Source organism: Amphibalanus amphitrite, unplaced genomic scaffold, assembly GCF_019059575.1.
Source record: "Amphibalanus amphitrite isolate SeventyFive unplaced genomic scaffold, NRLGWU_Aamphi_draft 002374F_arrow, whole genome shotgun sequence".
Lineage (NCBI taxonomy): Eukaryota > Metazoa > Arthropoda > Thecostraca > Balanomorpha > Balanidae > Amphibalanus > Amphibalanus amphitrite.
This window is the reverse complement of record NW_024883831.1, coordinates 1-20,718: the sequence shown is the minus strand read 5'-3', so window position 1 is coordinate 20,718 and position 20,718 is coordinate 1. Positions and strand designations below refer to the sequence as shown.

Genomic DNA, 20,718 nt, shown 5'->3' with positions numbered 1-20,718 from the left:
GATATTCCACTTCACTCATACACATTAGCGTCGCCACGGGGGGGGGGGGCAAGCGGGGCAGCTTGCCCCCCCAACCTCGGACCGGGCACCCCCTGAGATCGATACAGATCCGATGAGATTTTGGAGTCGGGAAAAAATGGGGGCACCTCTCTGAGAATGCCTGTTAAGTCAGACTCGGTTGGAGCGTGCAGTTCAAACCAGAGTCTGACTCGCAATCTTCAAGACTCCGAGTCCAGACTCGGAAATGTCAATGCTGTGATTCATTCCATGTTCCTAGTTCGTTCTTTATTACATTTTACAGCTGATTTTCATAAGTTTTGGAGTGCTGACACAATTTTCGTTCAAAGCGTGAAACGAAATCTTCGGGGCCTTTCTCAACTCTCGTGAAATGTCTGCGACAGGCTCAAGTACCGTACAAGTGTCGCAGGGCTCATGAGCTTGCTTTAAACAAAGGCTCCTAAGGAGCTCCACTGAGCCCTAAAGAAGCCTTCAGAGGGCCCAAACCGGCCTCTGAAAGTCCCACTGGTGTCCATGTTCTCTGAGGGCCCATACAGGGATCTTTAAGCCTTCGAACACTTCTGAGAACCTTAACTGGCCTCTGATAGTTCAGCCAAACTTTTGAGGCGACAGACTTTGCGAACCCCAAGCCGGCATCTGAGGGGTCACAGCTCACGTGTCCCTCTGAGGTCCGCAACACATGTTTATTATATCCCTACGTAGGGTCCTTAAGGATTCGATACAGACCCCGAGGGTTCACACTGTTATCTGAGGGCTCCAGGCTCACCCTGGGCCTAGTCTCTTAGCGCCCGCCGCCCACACTGGCTTCTGAGAGTCGCACCTTGGGCTCGGAAAGCCCTAAAGCACCACGTACACGTAAATATTTGAGGTGACCCACGCCGATCTCCGGGATCCTAAGCATGCTTCTGAGAGTCAGCACTGACCCTGAGTGGCCTGAAATGGCCTGGAAGTCCCAAACCTATCTCTAAGGGATCCCTTGCCGCTATGCCGTGCGTAACTTTTGGTTCCGTTTAACGTGTTCGCGTTTGCAGCGCTTCCCTTCACACGAAAAACGTAACTTTTGCTCACACTCGAGTGAACAAAACACTTCCTCTCACTGGAGCAAAGATGAATTACTTCCGATTCACACTTCCGAGTTGCGACACTCACTCTCCGCCGAATGCCCAACTTAGCTACGATCGGCGGCTGGGATAAGTCCTATGTATTTCACGTAAAACCTATGCATGCATGCGTGAATGGAGGTTTTAGCAGGGTGATCCGATTAAATGGAGCGTTTTTCATCTTTTTCTGGGTAATGATCATGAGCGTCGAGCGTCTGCACAGGAGCCCTCTGCAGTGCGTCGGCAATCGCAGCCACTATATAGTATAATTCTACCAGTCGTTTTTGTCATGAAATTTCAAAATTTCAAATTTTTCTGTAAAAAATTGCATGTCATAGCTAGAAGGAAACCTTTGTCACCATCTGATTCCTCGCACCATTGCGCGTCGAATGATATGTAAAACGAGTGAGTAAAGGCTGGGGACAGGCAAGTTTTAACACAAAAGTTGATTTTGCCCCCCCCCCCGCCAACCGAAAATCTCTGGCGACGCCTATGCTCACACATCAAATTGACTTCCTTAGCCATATATCTAATCCTTTTTAAGGACAAGACGTGCACTACTACATGTATGTTGTGCAGCTGGCTCAAGATTCCTATGTATAGCCAGGCTGCCCTACTGACACTGGCAAAATGAATGCTTCCTCGAACAAAGCTAACCAAAGGTGCCATCCTCCAAACCATTCCTTTCATCGTGACGCTTAAACATTCACAAACCCCATCCCTCCCAGCGACATTCGCCTCGAGACTCGCCGCTGCGCGACGGTGGCGCTAGTGTAGTAAGAGGGATAGCGAACTTGGCGCGCATGAGACATTTAGGCTTGTATACGTTTTGAGTGCGGCGCGCAAGATAGGAACATTAGTTTTTTAGGGTGATTAAGGAGGTTTGAGAGGGACTTTACAGCATTTTGATCATCATTTTAAAAGTATTGATATTCGCGCTTTTGTAAGGAAGAGTAGCCACCGCTCACATCAACACACAGCGAGGACAAGAATCAGAATCAAGAGCCAAGGTTTCTATTCTAGGAGAAGACGGCGAGGTCTAATGTTGTAGCCCACATCTTTTTTAAATTACATGTTCTTTAGCGTCAGTCTGGTTTCACTTGGGCCAATCTTGTCGGTCTGCTACAGATGTTTCTCATATCTTGGTTTATATAGGTAGATTGGAATTTTGATGTTTCTGCCTTGGTGTAACGAATTTCATTTATTTAGGACTATTCGTGAAAAAAATATTTCCCTCGTCATCGTCTAGTGGTGGCCTGGGGCTTGTACAATTTGAGTTAATCTCACTCTGTTCGGTTTTGTTAGGTAAATAGGTAGTTGGGTGAGGTCACACTCATGGGCCCAATCTTATAAACGCCGTGAAATGGATATGGCAGCACTCTAAGGCTGGATATATAGTACGCAATCTTATAAAGCTCTGTGAAATCGAAAACACGGCACGCTCTTTACGGTTTTGGTAACCGCCAGTTTTGGATGTGCCGTAGAATGATTTCAGCCGTGAGCAGCTGTGCACATCTCAAAACACAAACAATAATCAGCTGATTGCGGCATCGTCGGCACCTATTTCACGCCAGAATTTGTGGCGTACTTTGACGAGCTTCTCAGACAGTTTAATTCATTTAAGATAAATTCAATGTTTTTATGATATAAGTATACAATATTTTACGTTATGATATTTTTAAGATTAAAACATCCTCCACATATTAACTCAGGTTCATTATAATGATGCTTATTATACAGACAACGATCAATTTCAAAATACGTATTTTCAGGAACTAAATGCACACTAAAACACATAAAAACGAGTGTTCATCGTTATATGGATTTATTTTTTCAAATTAAAAGGGGATTTTTAAGAGGATTTTAGCACCAGTAACCATCATAGATTTTCGGCAGCCACTGCATTATAGAATCGGTATGGGTCTTTAGCCTATTTTCACGTCTCACGTATGACACAAATAAACGGGCACTTCATGGCTTCTGATTAGATATTTAAATTAATGATGATATACCTTAGTTTGTCAAAAAATTGTTAATTCCTATCCTACTCACTATTCGTATCTCCTCACTTTCTGTCTGGCACAGTTACAGATCAATGTGTTGTTTCTCTTCCTGCATCTCGATCTGACTTCTGAGCCGAGTATTTTTCTTGATATGCTTTGATATGTAGACTGGGTTCTTCAATCTTTTGAGGAATTGCTTTTAGCTTTAGGTTAGGTAACAGGTAGGTACCTATGCTTGAATAAGAAGGAAAATAAGCTGTAACTTGACCTAATTCAGTTCATGTACGTAGTCTTCGAATTTTAGTAGTTTATCTTCAAGAAGGAAAATGTCAAGACTGCTTATGACAAGAAGGAAAATAAGCTATATCTTGAATTGATCCAGTTAATGTACGTATCCTGATGCTCAAATTGTAGGAGCTTCATTGTCAACGGCATTACTTAAATTACTGAAACAGTAGCCGAGCTATAATTAAATGACTATTTAAATAATTCTTTAACAAATTTATTGCAATGCCTTAACAGCAAATAAATGCAAATGATAAGTAGAAGAAACACTTTATTCACTCGAATTTCTGAGCGCGAGAATGTCCTCGCTGAAATTTATTTGGCCGGCAATCCACTTTTCAGGAGAATTCTTCAAGCATGTTTGTGTTTTCCATAGTTTGCTATTACGTTTTCCATAAATAACTTATTCATTACACATATGTGTGTCTCTAAAAGAAATAAATGCCCCATAAAAATTAAAACACATAACTTTTGCTGTTCGCAAACAGTACGCATAATTTCCAATAGCGACGGCGACAAGACATTGACCAATCACGTTGCGTGTTTCCTGCTGGCGTTGATTTGTACTGTGGGCAAAATGGCGTGAATAGAAATACCATACTATTCTCTTTATAAGATTGCGTGAATAGGGTGCCGTAAATAGAGTGGGGTGGAATGATAGTACGCCATTTGGTAGCACAACCTTTATAAGATTGGGCCATGGAGCTGATGGAGGATTTTGTGAGTCTTGTCTCCCCGTTGTCTTCTCCCTTCTAGGGTGGTAAGCTTAAGCCGACTCAGCCGTTCTGGATACTTTAACCCTTGCATTCCCACAATTCTTCCGGTAACTGCTCTGTGAACTGCTTCAATGTTCTTAATATTAGGTATATTTCTTATAAGGTAATAAGGGGACCATACATGGGGGCAAAACTCAACTTGAATTGTGAGGGCGAACAAATGTTTTGTATTTGTATGCGAGGCTAAACAATGCCGGACTCAGCTTTTCAAATGTTCATCTTACCTGCCCCAGCTGGCATATGCTCGTTGAGTGCATAGCTTAATCCTCGTCCGTATTGGTGTTTTTCCAGCCGCGAACGTATAAGGGGGGTCCGTTGGACCCCTCCCTTGCCGTTTCGCCTCTAATCGAGCTAGAGCTTCGCAGAAAAAAACGAGCGTGTTGCCCGTGACGAGAGGAAGCCGATGATACCCTACTTTAAGGTCCTAGGTCATTGGTTGACCTTCCAGGTCAGGTCAATGACCCAAGTCAGGAAAATTGGGATCCGTTAGAACGTTGTAAAGGGTAGCTGCTATGGGGTTTTTCGGTTTGCTGATCACGAATATCATGTTAGTTTTGATCACAGATGATGTCTTCATGCATTTAGGCCAGGTCGGGTCAGGTCAGGTCAGGTCAACCAGTAGAAGTCCTGCCGAGTATTTGTAGTAGGTGTCAACTCTGACATCTTCGTAACATGTTACGAAAGCACCAAAACTACTTCATAAATGTTCATATGGTTGCTAAATTCGAATTCAGCTCCAAAAACTAGTCTAGAAACATGTAAAACTCGAAAAAGTGAACCGAGGTCATCAAAGGTCAGTGACCTGACCTGACCTTCAGGTGACCTTGACATCCACCCTAATGCATGGGACCAATATCATATCACATGTTTGAACGCTTGAAACCACGAAAAGACTGCAAACGCGCGGCTAATGCGAGCTGACATACGCCGAATCGCGATTCGGGCCAATTATGGTCTCGAAAAGTAGGTCACAGGTCAAAGGTCATTTGGGTCAGGGTCATGAAATTTTCAGGGTAGATGTAAAATTGACAAACGCGAGGGTACTGAAAGTTTCGTTGCGATCGAGCCCTTTTTGCGCGAGTATTTCGCGGAATACTGGGGGGGGTCCGTTCGACCCCCCCCCCTACGGGAGGAGGTCGAACGGACCCCTTAACACCCTAACGGGCGAGGGTTAATACGTTTGTTGAAATTCAGCGAGGAGTCAACAATAACACCTAGGTCTCCTTGTTTGTTGGTGTTCTCCAGCTTAGCACCACCAAGTGTGAATATGGGCCTATCGGACATCATTTGCTTGGTAAGGTACCTATTCGAAGAGTCTGACACTTTGAGGCATTATAGACCATAGCATATCTGCCATGTAAACTTCGTAATCAACCCCTTACAACCTAAAGTTTCCACACTCTTCCCCTCCACCGTACTCTCGCCGTGTAACTGCGCGCGCGTCGCCGCTCGGCATCACTCTTCCTCCTATGCAAATTCCTGCCACCAGATGTCACCCACTTCGCTGTCTCGAGGCGAATATCCCCCACTCTTCAAACCATTCCTGTCATCCAACTCTCGTTGTAACCATACCATTCACAAACTTCCTCCTTCCCTCCCTTCACAAACATCAATTTACCGGTAAGTTTCACTGTCATTTATGTATCTTAACGTAAATTCATGGGTTTTTTCCCATATTCATGGCATAGTACATGGATATGGGTTTTCCCATGTTGTCTTGCTGTAAAAATGGCCACCGGTCTTTTAGTTAGGACGGCCGGTTTGTTTTGCGCGGCGTAGTTAGGTCGCCGCCCTCCTCGCGAGGCCGGTAACGTAAGTTAGGGCCACTAAAAAAAAAAAAATCAACTGTCTAAATCTGAACAGGAAGGAAGCCAAGCTTTCAGCATAGGCACCAGCTTGTGTGAAGTTGGGACTTTCAGGGTGTGCACCACCCAGTGTTCATTTCTGTTAACATCAAAAATGTGTGACCATGAAGGGAACCCCTTGTGAAGGTAATATCTCTCGACCATATAGATTATAGAATCCCCTTTACAACCAACTACCCTAAGATTAAAGGGACCCTCCCACCTTAACATTAGATTTGAGTTGAGATAGCCAAAATGGGGTCCCTGGCTCACAATTACCGGTTTCGGCACTCACAACATCGAGAAATGCCTTAAATCGGAAATATTGAATTTCAAAATTGCAGCATTTTGATTCAGAGGGGCTAATGCATAGGAATACCCCTCTGAATGTGTGACGTCAGCGCAGATATCTAACGATTTTTAAATGTTTGACTAAAACGTTTTGTAGCACGCGGTGGTATATGCTGCTTTGCGCGCAACAAGTGCCGCACTTTCAGCTGCCAAACTATTGCTTCCAAATAAAGTCGCTAGGAACAGCGGAGATCCCAAAAAGTAAACAAAAGTAAAAGTCTAATGTCTTGAAAACCGGTGAATATTTTTTCCGCTTCCCCTTCGAGCTGCCAGCAAACATAGAGACAATTAGCTATGCTATGCGTAACCAATCTCAGCGCAAACCTCACAACCAAGCCCCTCCAGGAAAACACTGTAGCTGTACAAAAAGGGGCTATTGGTATATTCAGCCCAAATGAACACGACACAAACATACTAGCAAGTATACAAGTCTCAACCGAGACTGCCCTGCCAACGGGCCGCCACCCCTCCCCCCGCGCGGCGCAATGGTGTCCCCACCCAAACTAGAAACCCTGTCGTGTGTGTCCTCCCCCGGAAAAAGTCCTAACTAGAAAAAAACCGGGGGACCTAGCTGGGGAAAAACCACATTTTGTGGAAAAAACCCATCTTTATTTAAGAGTGTGGTGCGTGTAAAAAAAAAAGTCCCAAAAATGGTGGTGGGTGGGTGGGAAACGCAAAAACATTTCAGAGCGAGAACACTGCTGACTTGCGTCAGACCGGACGGCTTAGAACAGAGTGACCGCGCAAATGCACTCAAACCCCGCGCCGTCACCGTCACGTGACACAAGTCGCTCCACCAATCAGAGGAGGCCGCCGCCTTAGCGGCCTTGCCGCCCGGGGGCGCAGGCGGCCGCTCGCCTGCCGCCGAACGCTGCTCGCCGAGGCCGGCCCGGCTCCGGGGCCGCCCCAGAGAAGACGCTCGTAGTATCGCGGAAAAACCGGTTATATCTTGTCATATATAACCGGGCGTATTTCGGTGAAATTTGGTAGATATTCGTTTTCGCTCTTTCTCAACCAAGCGACATCACTTTCATGCCAATTCATAAACTTTTTTGAAGGTGGGAGGGTCCCTTTAACAGGGCACTTAAATATCCGTGCATTATTCCTCTGATAATGCTTTTTATGTTTTCAGATGGGTATTGCTCTTTCATCCTGATTTTTCAAAGATACTTATCACTTGAGTTTGTTTTTATTGCAAGTGTGATGCATGTAATTGCATGTAATTTAAGATGCAGTGCCCGACTTTATAGATTGGATGACCAGGAACACGGTTCTGGCATTTGTTTTTCATTAAACATCTTAGGCTTCCCATATTCCAAACACAAACTTTCAAATATGTGACGTCACAGCCCAAAATTACCTCCTTCCCAAGGCCACATTACTGTCATAAAGCTGATTCTTTTTACTCTGTAGGCACCACAACAAAGTTCAGACCAAGTTTTAGGCGATTTTTCAACGAACAAATTCATTTAAATCAGAATGACTAAACTAGGTGACGTCACACTAACGGTCGCTCCATGTTGAAGATAGGGCCTTGCGCAAGGCCCATTTTCAAATGAAGGGATCGAATTTCTTCAACACCAAGAGGCCGCGGGGGTTGCAACCTAGATAGATAGTGGTTTCTGAACCTCGCCGCAAACTTGGCTATCTCAACTCAAACCCCATGTTAAAGGTGGGATAGTCCCTTTAATGTCAAAGTTTATTTGCAACGAGCCAAAGCCTATTTGCATTGCAACGATCGCAGTAATGTGATGAATGGAACATGTAATATGCACGATTGGGAGCCACTTACTCTGAAACCCAAAGTGGTATGTTTGCATATATGAGAATGTTCAGTGTTCATCGTCTATAGATAATAAAAGTATTAGCATACGAGTAGGTGGATTGGTCGGTGGTTGCCCAGAATAGTATCAGAGCTGCAATTTTGACACCATCGTGTTCGTCATGCTCAGCCACGTCGAATGATATGCTTTTTGTATGGGTGAGGTCAATTTAGGATGTTGACCTCCGTTCAAGGTCAGGTCAGGTCATGACCTCATGATGAGGTCAAGTTGCACATTATTCAATTTGGAAGGTCTTTCTGAGTCCATTTGTGTCTTTTCCGTCTAAGATCACGGTCAGCGCCAAAATAACTGTCTCTATATTCCCCCATTGGCTTACATATAATGGCCAGATCACCTGACCGACCTGACGCTAGGTGACCCTTAGGAGAAATCCGACTTTTAAGAATTAGAGAGTTTGGTAAGTTCTGTAAGTTTCATCTACCTGTGATGGATCTCCTTGCATTGATGGAGCTGCGATGTTACGACGTTTTCGTGACCGTGCAGAGGTTCACTTTTGACGTCATAGGTCAGTGACCTGACCTGACCTGAAAATGAGGTTGGTGCCACAAAATCCGGCTTGAATCAAAGGTCGGGTATACCAAGTTACAACTCTCCATCACCAGCGCGCTCACCCCTACTTTACTTTGCAGCCATGGTTTGCCGCACATTAACGATAAAAGTTTTGGTCTGGCCGAGATTCGAACACAGGATCTTCCGATGTATCAAAAACATGGGGTCATATATGGACGAATGTCTCGAAAACGGTTGGATGGGCTTGAAGTTTTCATCCCAAAAATGGAAATAAAAATGTTGTAGCTAACATACTTTGTATCTGGATGCCCACACTACGAGACCTTGAAAACCGAGTGCGAAAAGTCGCATTTTAACACGCAACCCTATGGGCTAGTAGGAAAAGTCACGCCCATGCCGCCATATGACTTTGGAGGGGGCTGGGTGTCATTAGCGTCGCCACGGGGGGGCAAGCGGGGCAGCTTGCCCCCCCCCCCCCCCCCAACCTCGGACCGGGCACCCCCTGAGATCGATACAGATCCGATGAGATTTTGGAGTCGGAAAAAAATGGGGGTACCTTTCTGAGAATGCCTGTGAGGTCAGACTTGGTTGGAGCGTGCAGTTCAAACCAGAGTCTGACTCGCAGTCGCCAAAATCTTCCAGACTCCGAGTCCAGACTCGGAAATGACAATGCTGTGATTCATTCCATGTTCCTAGTTCGTTCTTTATTACATTTTACAGCTGATTTTCATAAGTTTTGAAGTGCTGACTGCTGACACAATTTTCGTTCAAAGCGTGAAACGAACTCTTCGGGGCCTTTCTCAACTCTCGTCAAATGTCTGCGACAGGCTCAAGTACCGTACAAGTGTCGCAGGGCTCATGAGCTTGCTTTAAACAAAGGCTCCTAAGGAGCTCCACTGAGCCCTAAAGAAGCTTTCAAAGGGCCCAAACCAGCCTCTGAAAGTCCCACTGGTCTCCATGTTCTCTGAGGGCCCATACAGGGATCTTTGAGCCTTCAAACATTTCTGAGAACCTTAACTGACCTCTGATGGTTCAGCCAAACTTTTGAGGCGACAGACTTTGCTAACCCCAAGCCGGCATCTGAGGGGTCACAGCTCACGTGTCCCTCTGAGGTCCGCAACACATGTTTATTATGTCCCTACGTAGGGTCCTTAGGGATTCGACACTGACTCCGAGGATTCACACTGTTATCCGAGGGCTCCAGGTTCACCCTGGGCCTAGTCTCTTAGCGCCCGCCGCCCACACCGGCTTCTGAGGGCCCCACCTTGGGCTGGGAAAGCCCTAAAGCACCACGTGCACGTAAATAATTGAGGTGACCCACGCCGATCTCCGGGATCCTAAGCATGCTTCTGAGAGTCAGCACTGACCCTGAGTGGCCTGAAATGGCCTGGAAGTCCCAAACCTATCTCTAAGGGATCCCTTACCACTATGCCGTGCGTAATTTTTGGTTCCGTTTAACAGTTTTTGTTCACGTTTACAGCGCTTCCCTTCACACGAAAAACGAGAAACTTTTGTTCAGACTCGAGTGAACAAAACACTTCCTCTCGCTGGAGCAAAGATGAATTACTTTCGATTCACACTTCCGACACTCACTCTCCGCCGAATGCCCAACTTAGCTACGATCGGCGGCTGGGATAAGTCCTATATGCATTTCACGTAAAACCTCTGCATGCATGCATGAATGGAGGTTTTAGCAGGGTGGTCCGATTAAATGGAGCGTTTTTCACCTTTTTCTGGGTAATGATTATGAGCGTCGAGCGTCTGCACAGGGGCCCTCTACAGAGCGTCGGCAATCGCAGCCACTAAATACTATAATTCTACCAGTCGTTTTTGTCATGAAATTTCAAAATTTTGAATTTTTCTGTAGAAAATTATATGTCATAGCTAGAAGGAAACCTTTGTCACCATCGGATTCCTCGCACCATTGCGCGTCGAATGATACTCGAGGGCAACGCTTTTCGAGGAGCGCTGTGGCCCGAAGGTTTGGACTTTGAATTGTGAAAAACGTCCGCCCGCCGCAAAACGCAAATACCGCAAAACGCACAAAACGCACGCCCGAAACGCCAACGCAAACGTCGCAAAAAATAAACAAACGCCCGCCCGCCGCAAACCGCAAATAAAAAAAAAAACGCAAAAACGTCGCAAAACAATAAAACCGCCCGCATCGCACGCCCGCTAACCGCCAACCGAAAACGCCTAAAAATCGCCCGCCCGCCGCCAAAAGCAAACACTGCAAAAAAAACGAAAAAGCGGCCACCAACCGCAACCAAATTTAACACCGCAAACGCCGCAAATAAAACCACCCGCATCGCACGCCCGCTAACCGCCAACCGAAAACGCCTAAAAATCGCCCGCCCGCCGCCAAAAGCTAACACCGCAAAAAAAAAACGAAAAAGCGGCCGCCAACCGCAAACAAATTTAACACCGCAAACGACGCAAAACAAAAGAAAACCGCCCGCATCGCCCGCCCGCCCGCCCGCCGCCAAAGAGAAACACCGCAAAAAAACACACAACGCCCGCCCGCCGCAAAACGTAAACACCGCAAAACGTGCAAAACGCACGCCCGAAACGCCCACACAAACGTCGAAAAAATCGCCCGACCGCCGCAAACCGCACAAAAAAAAAAACGCCGAAACGCCGAAAAAATAAAACCGCCCGCACCGCACCGACGCTAAATGCTAACCGAAAACGACTAAAAGTCGCCCGCCAGCCGCCAAACGCAAACACCGCAAATAAGCGCCCGGCCGCAGCAAGATAATGATTTATCAACGACTTGCATACCGCTAGTAATCCAGAGATTCAGCTTTTTGGTCATTTTCACAAATCAAAAGATAGGTATCTGCAAAAATCTCCTAGATGAAAGCGCCCAATTAAAAAACGGATGGCACGTGCGTGTTCCTCGCCCCCAACTTCGTTCAGGTCAATCGTCATTTGGGTCACCTGACGCATTGACAACCGGCTGGGTGGACTAAACACTGCGCCAAGACACGTAGGTAATTGGCAAAGATAATCCTCAGAATGATGGATCCCAAAAGTTTGGAACTACCCCTTTGACCCACTGGACGACACCTTAAACAGTTGCCGACCAGTGTAAAACGAGTGAGTAAAGACTGGGGAAAGGCAAGTTTTAACACAAAAGTTGATTTTGCCCCCCCCCCAACCGAAAATCTCTGGCGACGCCTATGGGGACAGGCCAAGGCGGCAATGCAGCATAGCAGCAGGCATTCGTGCATCCACAGAGTGGCACATTGCCAGCAGTGACCTGACCCCCAGTCGGTCCGCTGCAGACCGGTGCAAGGCAACACCCCCGATCAACGGCAGTCCGACCGCCGGCCACAGGCCCGTCACGGCCTTGGTCAAGGGCAGCTGACGTCACGCCAGATGAGTCACCCGGCCGCCCCCCGGTGCGGAGGACGGTCAAGTGTCACACGCCCGCGCCTGCGCCGCTGGCAACCACGTGACTTATCAGTAGCTATTGTTGCTGCCGCCGCCCGCGGCGCTACCAGCGTTGGAAGTGCCACCTAGAGCTGACGTCACGATCACGCAATGGCTGGTCGGACCCGCCAAGATGGCGTCAGGGCGACAGGGCCTTGGGCGTAGGCCATGGACATCAATACTGATGCCAGGCAAGCAGAGTATATAGGGCTAAAAATGCATGGCAGGCTAAGAACGTCAATGACTGGGGCCAGGCAAGCAATGACATGGGTGGAAAGAGCCATTGTAGGTACGGAAGAGGAGGTCATCCTGGTTGGCCGGGCACAAGATAAATGTACAGAAAGTCACAGGTTCATACACTGAGCAAATCGCACCGGGGTGAGCTGCTCCCCAGGCACATTGCAGGTGGTGAGACACCTGATTGCAGTCAGTGTAGGGCTCGTTATGGTCAGTAATGTGGCGCACGGCGCCCGGCCGCGTATTCGCTAAGTGTATTACACGAATCGGCCGACCAATAGCGTGCCTCTTGAGTGACGTCAACGTGGCGTCATACGTTCGGTCCTCGCTATTGGTGGCGTCTATTAAAGCTAGGTTTTAGCTTAAGGATATTTAACCTGCTCTACATCTAATGTTGCCGTGGCCAAGTGGTTAGAGTGTCACTAGTGACAAGGAGGTTGGTCGTTCGAATCCACTCGGCGACTTCATTTTTCGTGTCATTATGCGTTTTTTTTAATACATTTGCAACGGCGTGCACCTAAGAAATCAGAGGTACCTAAGTATTATTCTAATGAACATGTTGCATAAGAGAAATATTAGCAGTCCAACCGATTGGTTCGGTTTCGGTATTTTCCAATGGTTTTGATTTGTATTTGGTTTGGTATCGGTGCTCGGTATCGGTGATTTCTGTGATTGACATCACTAGTGCCTAGTGCATACGATGCGAACGTAGCCAATGGAAAGACAAATAGTGCTGGGCGATGGCCATTGATCAATATTTCTCACTGCCAATGGGTGATAGCACGCAGTTCCTGCTGGATATGACAGGGGCGGCGCTGACCTTTTGAAAGTACCTAGGTAGGTGGGCACTTGACAAGGTAAAGTACCTAAAAGTAGCGAAAACTAAGATGAAAAGTAAAAATCGCACGCTGGTTAGCAGGCTATTAGATAGTTTTTTCGTGTAACAATCACCACGTACAAAAAAAAACACATTTCGGCATAGCTGTTAGCGTATCACGGGACGAAATTCTCCATTTCCAGCCGTCACGGAGTGTCATCTATAGGAGCAATGCCCTAACTATAGCTTTCACATATACCTGCCGCCAGGGGGATAAAACCCCATAGTTGGAATCTAGTTAAAGTCAAAAATATTTATATTAGACGTATATGAAGATAACTCGGGACTGATAGTTAAGTTGCATGCTCACGGCGGGCTGTCATCGATTAATCTCTATACACGTGATCGATGAAATAATACAGGAATCCGTTTTCATTCGAGTGTGTTTCATAATAGCTCTTCCGACTTTGACGAATATCGACAGTGCCGTAACAAAATTGGTAGTTCGGGCACAAACTGCAATCAAACTGAAGCCAGTTCTTTTGCAACTTATTCCTTAATCAGATGAATACTTGTCATAGATTAATTGGGTGTACGATATTGGTGTGCGAACGTAGGGGCCAAAATGCGTGTCTACGACCGACTTCTTTTTAAAGGGACTATCCCACCTTTAACATGGGGTTTGATTTGAGATAGCCAAGTTTGCGGCGAGGTTCAGAAACCACTATCTATCTAGGTTGCAACCCCCCCGGCCTCTTGGTGTTGAAGAAATTCGTTCCCTTCATTTGAAAATGGGCCTTGTACAAGGCCCTATCTTCAACATGGAGCGACCGTTAGTGTGACGTCACCTCGTTTAGTCATTCTGATTTAAATGGGTTTGTTCGTTGAAAAATCGCTTAAAACTTGGTCTGAACTTTGTTGTGGTGCCTACAGAAGTACAGAGTAAAAAGAATCAGCTTTATGACAGTAATGTGGCCTGGGGAAGGAGGTAATTTGGGGCTGTGACGTCACATATTTGAAAGTTTGTGTTTGGAATATGGGAAGCCTAAGATGTTTAATGAAAAATAAATGCCAGAACCGTGTTCCTGGTCATCCAATCTATAAAGTCGGGCACAATTTAACTGGTTTTAACAACATTTTAGAAGGTGGGATAGTCCCTTTAACCCGCGCCCTGGTGTGGGTCTGAGCCACCTTCGCCCTGGTGGGGGGGGGGGGCCAAAATGACCCCCCCCGTCTAACTCGAAAACGAAGAGGGCTAGGAAGACGCGGAAAAAAGCAAACGAAAGCCCATAACAAGTACGTTCGAAAGTATTTCGGTCATTTTTTCGCTAAGGTCAATATTGAGGTCGCTAGAGGTCATCATAGGTCAAATTTCAGTGTTTTCGGTGTTGCCGGACATATTCCGCTGTAGCTCGGAAACTAGAAGAGCTAGAGAGCCGCGGAAAAAAGCAATCGATAGCTCTTTTCAAGCTCTTTCGCCAAGGTTCGTCAGATTTGACCTCAGCTCAACGGTTTGGCCTACAGAGGTCATGCAAGGTCAACTTGGCAAATTTCGTTGAAAATGTTTTTAACTATAGCATGCATTCACGAGAAAATAGAGAAACGATTCATGCACCATCGTGCTTGGCTCGTCGAGACGCGTCGAATGATATATAGTTTGACCTCGAAAGGTCATTTTGAAAATTTGACCTCAGGTCAAGGTCATGACCTTACCGAAATAGGTCATGCTGCATATCATTCGATCCGCATTGACGAGACAAACACGATAAACGTCGAATGGAGTCTCTATCTCTATTCAATAACAAGTAAGTGCAGAAAAACCGCTGGTGACCTCTGGTGACCAGGGAGATGACCTAGCGTGACCTCAGCGAGGTCACAAGCAAATGGTTTCACATGGGCTGTGATTTGCTGACCCAAGACACTTCAATAACGAAATATAGGAACAATCACGCCCGATTTAGCTGAAAAACAACTACTTTTCGATTCTCCCATTGACTTATAATGGGGAGCAGCGATGACCTGACCTGACCTTAGGTCACATTTATAAAAAATCCGAGATAGCCATTTTGTAGAGCTGGGTGACATCTTCAAGTACTGTAAATTTTACATCGATCGGATAAAAGCTGTGCCTTTGAGAGAGCTTTGAACTTTTTTAGAGGTGGTGTCAGTTTTGGTGACCTTGTGACCTGACCTGACCTGACCCGAACCCCCCAAAAAAGGACATGATGTAAAAATGTTGAATAAACAGCTATACAAAGTTTCAGGGCGCTAACTCAAGTGGTTTCTGAGTTATCGCTGAAAAACCACAGGGGGGGGCCAAAATGGCCCCCCCCCACCAGGGCGAAGGTTAACCCTCGCCCGCACATGCCATTTTCCCATCCTAGAACGCACATGGGGGGGTTGCCACCCCCCCCCCGCGCCATTTCGTTCCTGTTGGAGATAGAGCTTAGCGGTAAAGACCAAAAAGATTCTTTGGGAAGAGACGAATCCAATGATACCCAGTTTTACCTTCTCAGGTCAGTCATTGACCTTCCAGGTCAGGTCAAACTAAAAAATATTGCTGTTTTGGGTCACCGTTGGATATCAAGTGCGCTGCTTATCCGATGACGATGCCGTTTTCTGGTGCCAAGCCAGCTAGAACCTCTTTGTCACACTACCCGACCAGGTTTTTGCTGCTGAGGTCATTTCAGGTCAAGTTAGGTCAAGGTCAATTATATGTGTTTGTATGTCTGTGTGTGTCTGTGTGTATACTGATGTGTGCACCGATTGTTTATGTGTCCATATTACATGAAATCATGATCTGATAAGCTTTTACCAAAAATGCTGTCAAAAAAATTCACAAAAAGTAAATTCCACTTGCCTAAAACGCAATTATCTTAGATGACCTAGGTTGACCTTGACCTTGACCTTGACATCTGTACATCGTCGAACAACATGTCCCATGATAGGTGGGAGGTAAGACTGGTAAAAAAGGCCGAAATCAAGGTGTCAAAAGCTCATAAGACCCATAGCCAACGCAAGATGTTGAGAATTGGCCATTTGGGTCATGACATGACCTGAGAAACAAGGTCATATCTCCGAAACCAAAAACCACAGAAACTTGAAATTTTCAGGGGACATCAAGAAAGGATAGAGGAGCAGCTATGCGAAAAATCAGCCTTCTAGCTCTAAAAATGTTGAGTGCAGAGCAGAAAGACTACCTGGGGGGGGGGGGGGGTGGCAACCACCCCCACCCCCCATGTGCGTCGAGGGTTAAGAGAAAAGAACCGCGAAGGCAGGTACCGATCCACCGACCCTTCGGCTACTAGGCCGAGACTCTAACCACTCGGCTACGACGACACATGGAAATAATTACGGAGCGAGCGAAGCGAGCGAAGTCTTTCCTTAGATTAACGGAAATTTCTGAGTATGAGCGGCCGGCCGGCCGGCCGGCCGTGCGGACGCTTGTGCGAGGCTTATATCTCAGCAACCACTTGACCGATTTACAGCGGTAATTTTTGTAGGGTAGCCTCATTCCTTCTACCAAGTATTGGACTATTCCCGATGCATATAGGTGACCCCTTATGCACGTGCCACGTGCAAAACGAAGAGGTGTCAGTTTTGTAATTGTTGCAATATCTCGGTAACTACTTGGCCGATTGCGCTGAAAGTTGGCATGTAGGTAGGCACCCACTAGGCACTGCATATCCATGTGCCAGAGTTGGGGTGCTGCTGCACGTGCGCACGTGCAGGGGTCGTTTCCAGATCTCGAGAATGGCTGGACCGATGGCGCTCAAATTTGGTACACGGTTAGGGGCCAGTTAGTAGGGTGCCGTGCACAAGTCAGTTGGGACCCATTTTGCACGTGCGCACGTGCAGGGTGCCGCTCCCAGATCTCGAGAACGGCTGGGCCGATTGTGCTCAAATTTGGCACATCGCTAGAAACCGGTCAGTAGGGTGCCGTGCACAAGTCAGTTGGAGGTACTCCCTCGAAATTTCGCACGTGCAAGACTCACCCCCTCGCTCGCTCCGTTAGTCGCCCCAAAAGGCGCTATACTGGTGTTAGCCATATACAATTGGAAAAAGTCTCAACTCAAATCTAGCCTCAATTCATGCATTGTCGCGTGGGATGGCTATGACATCGCACTATAGTCTGTTCCATATCAAGCTTGCAGTTGGAGTTTCTTCGGCAGATCGCTCCTCCTCTCAAGGATTTGCGCTTAAAATGTGAGCTGTATATACAGAAATCACGCACTGCTTTCAGCAGGGCACTTCGGCTGCAAACTTGAAACGGAACAGAGTATAGAGATGTCGCTAGTTGGTGGGCCGATTCGTGTAATACACTTGGCGAATACGCCGCCCGGCCTCGGCTAGGGGGGGGGGGGCGATGGGGACAAACTCTTATCATGTATGCTATATTGAATCGCCGTTAGCGATCACATGAGTGAGTAAGGTGCAAGTGGCAATCACCACCGGCGTGTTATGGGACGTGGCGAGGAACGGGCGAGACAAAATGGCGCCCGGCGCCCGGGGGGGGGGGGGGGCGGGGGGTAATCTCCCCATGCACGCGGTGAAAGCCGTCGACAGACCTAGTTAGGTAGCAGGGAATGTCCAGTAACATAACTGCAGTTTTTCGCCGGCGAGGGGCCATCGCGACCACAGTAGGATCCTACATAGTTTTACTCTCGCTGATGCACATTGGTGTGGAACTCGTTCAGCGTAGGAAGACTATGGTGGTGATGTTTGCCAGCGCCGCCTTTCTTTCACGGATTTTGTTTTCTTGTTGGATTTTGCTGCTCACATATCGATTATACCTAATAATTCCATTGTCGTGGTAACATGCTTGGGGAGGGGCAAACATTGGCATTATTTCCTTTCCCATTAATATTAAAGTAATGCCTGATTATCTCGTCTAGTGCTGCCATCTGTCGAATGTTGTTCTCCCTAGTTGTTCTTCCTAGGGGTCGCCGCAGTCTGCCCCGCCGCAGTCTGCCCCGACACTAATGTTCCGTGATTATCGCCGGCTCTAATACGGTCCCATTACTGCCTACCGAATATGCACATGATTCAATTCTTCAATGATTCAATGCAATACCAGTGACTCCGGACAACTCCGGCTGATTACGACGCTCGCTTCGCTCGCTGCGTAATCAGCGCGAGGCATTTGTAACGGATTTATTTGTTAACAAAGTTGCTACTCAAAGCTCACTTTCTGTAGCCACATTTCACGCTTTAAAATAAGACGAGGAAAACAAGCGCAAACAGCAAACACATTAACAATGTAGCGACCACTTTGACGTCGGAATGGCGGCCGGCGGGCCGTGGCGGCGCCGTCGCCGAGCCCTGGGGCGGCGCGGCACAGCTGGTGAGCGAGGCTGCAGTGGCCGGTCGCACCACTGTCCGAGGCGGCGCGCGGCACTCACATCTCGTCGTCGTCCAGGAGATCTTGTTCGGGGAAGTGGCCGACGGTGACGGCAGCCGGTCGCACCATCAGCCCGTACTTGTCTGCACACTCGAAGTACTGCTTACCGCCGACACTGTCACCAGGGGGGGGGGGGGGTAAGAGATCGTTTTTGCCTTTGCATGGCACTGTGCGCAGTCGAGAGGACGAACATTGCTGCTCGCAGATGGGACAATTAAAATAGGCGCCAAGCGTGAGCTGACAATGCCCATTCGTAAAGCTGCAGAGACTATGCATTTATCAGGGTATATACAACAACGGGTACGCCAACGACGCGAAAAGCGCCCATTTTACCTGGACAAGTTACAGGGTAGGTGATATATTTTTTTGTATATGGAGAAAAGAATATTTGACTAATTCACAAAGCAGTTATATTTAAATTATGTACCAGAAATAACGCACTAACCTCAATTTAAAACTCAGTCTTAAGTTAGTTGAAAAGCTGGCATAGCTGATACTAAGATGGAAGGAATCGATGGAATGCAGAAAAGGGGAGGGCGGTTGAGGGGAGGGGAGGGGTTCGATGACGATCAACTGCCCACCTGCCGTTGTTCTTGCCCACAGGCTCATCACACTGGACACCGACCCAGATACCAGCGCTGAATTCAGTCGGCCCTGGGAACAGAACGCCGGAAACTCGGACCAATCGACAAGAAAACAGTAACAGCCAGTCCCCTGTTTCCCGCGCCCGTCCCGTCCGCCATAGTCCGTGGGTTCCGTCAGTTCCCTTCGTCCTGTCCGTTTCCTATGATTCGTCCACATTGTTCTATTATGTATCCGCTCCACTCTACTGTCGATCCTAGTACGAACCCAAAACCATTCCTGTCCCACCTTAGCACCCAACCATCCCGTCCGTCCGTCCGTCCGTCCGTCCTCTCTCGCTCTCTGGCTCTCTCTTTGGCTCTCTCTCTGGCTCTCTCTCTCTCTCTCTCTCTCTCTCTCTCTCTCTCTCTCTCTCTCTCTCTCTCTCTCTCTCTCTCTCTCTCTCTCTCACACACACACACACACTCACCGCAGAAGCGGACTGTGCCGCGCGCAGGCAGCTGGGCTGGCCGCGCCACCTGGCACCGGTCGCCGACGCTGATGCCGGCCGCCCTCTGCTCCTCCTCCTTGTGTCGACGCTCCTTTTCGGCGGCCAGGCGCGCCATCTCGGCCTGGTCGTACTTGCCTTGCTTGGTGCGCTCCAGGTACGCCCTCAGAGTGTCTGAGACAGAGTGCCGCGGCAGGCGGTCAGTGGGCCGTTGGTTGATTAAGACAGCCAAAACTTTTCACTGTTCAGAGGCCAGTTTTACCAACAGAAAAATAGCAGCCCGGCGCAATTTTTCTGTCAAAAACCAGCCGACGAGTTTCACCAACCAGGCGAAAAAATATCCGCCGGCGTGAAAATATCAGCCAGAAAAATAGCCAACGAGTTTCACCAACGGCAAATGCGGCATTAATGGAGTGTTTATCTCACTGAACTCTATAATGTGGAATGCGCATCGGCCGCCAAATGGTGTCCAACGGTGCCGCCATGTTGCGCAGACCAGAAAGCGGCCGCCGCCTGTGCTGGGGAATAGGGAATTCGGGACCTCGATTTACGTTTGCGGTCGCTGCATCCGTTACGCTCAAGCTATGTGGACACGGAGCCCGGCATCTTACGCAGAATTGAGTGGAGAACAAGATGAAATCCTAAAAATCATCAGCTATAAGGAACTAATACGTTAAACCCTTATAAGTCAATGGGGAAATATGAAAATGTTATTTTGGCGCCGAGAATGATCTGAAACTATCTCAAGCATATAAAATCATGATTTCATGCACTCTTTGCAAGGTCCTATGCTTCATATTTGCATTGTTGCCCTTGCGTGACGTCATTCGTGACGTCACAAGGGTCACCATTTTTCTTCAATAACTCCCGATCAAATTGAGCTAGCGAGTCGGGAAAGCCACCATGGACTCCGGAAGACCTGCCGAATCGAATGATATGCGACATGACCTCTTTCGACCAGCTTCGTGACCTGGGGCTGACCTGACCTTGACCTGAGGTCAATACCCTAAGTTGACCTGACCCGAACA

The 20,718-nt window shown here is 47.6% G+C and overlaps 1 protein-coding gene across 1 annotated transcript; it reads right to left on the bottom strand.

Annotated features, from left to right (window-relative positions):
* Positions 1–18,362: 18,362 nt before the first annotated feature.
* LOC122376884 (tubulin-folding cofactor B-like) lies at positions 18,363–19,884 on the bottom strand. The gene is made up of 3 exons (XM_043356872.1): positions 19,673–19,884; positions 19,203–19,275; positions 18,363–18,736 (listed from the first exon to the last, which is right to left on the bottom strand). The coding sequence occupies exons 1-3, from the start codon at positions 19,806–19,808 to the stop codon at positions 18,619–18,621; spliced, it is 327 nt and encodes a 108-aa protein (XP_043212807.1). The 5' UTR covers positions 19,809–19,884; the 3' UTR covers positions 18,363–18,618.
* Between the last annotated feature and the right edge of the window lie 834 nt (positions 19,885–20,718).

What these genes read in the sequence shown, in the direction of transcription:
- LOC122376884 (XM_043356872.1), bottom strand. Translation starts at nt 19,808, where the DNA reads ATGGCGCGCCTGGCCGCCGAAAAGGAGCGTCGACACAAGGAGGAGGAG. An exon ending in CGGCACAGTCCGCTTCTGCG is followed by an intron (nt 19,276 to 19,672) that starts GTGAGTGTGTGT and finishes TTCTGTTCCCAG; the next exon opens with GGCCGACTGAATTCAGCGCT. An exon ending in GTGGGCAAGAACAACGGCAG is followed by an intron (nt 18,737 to 19,202) that starts GTGGGCAGTTGA and finishes CCCTGGTGACAG; the next exon opens with TGTCGGCGGTAAGCAGTACT.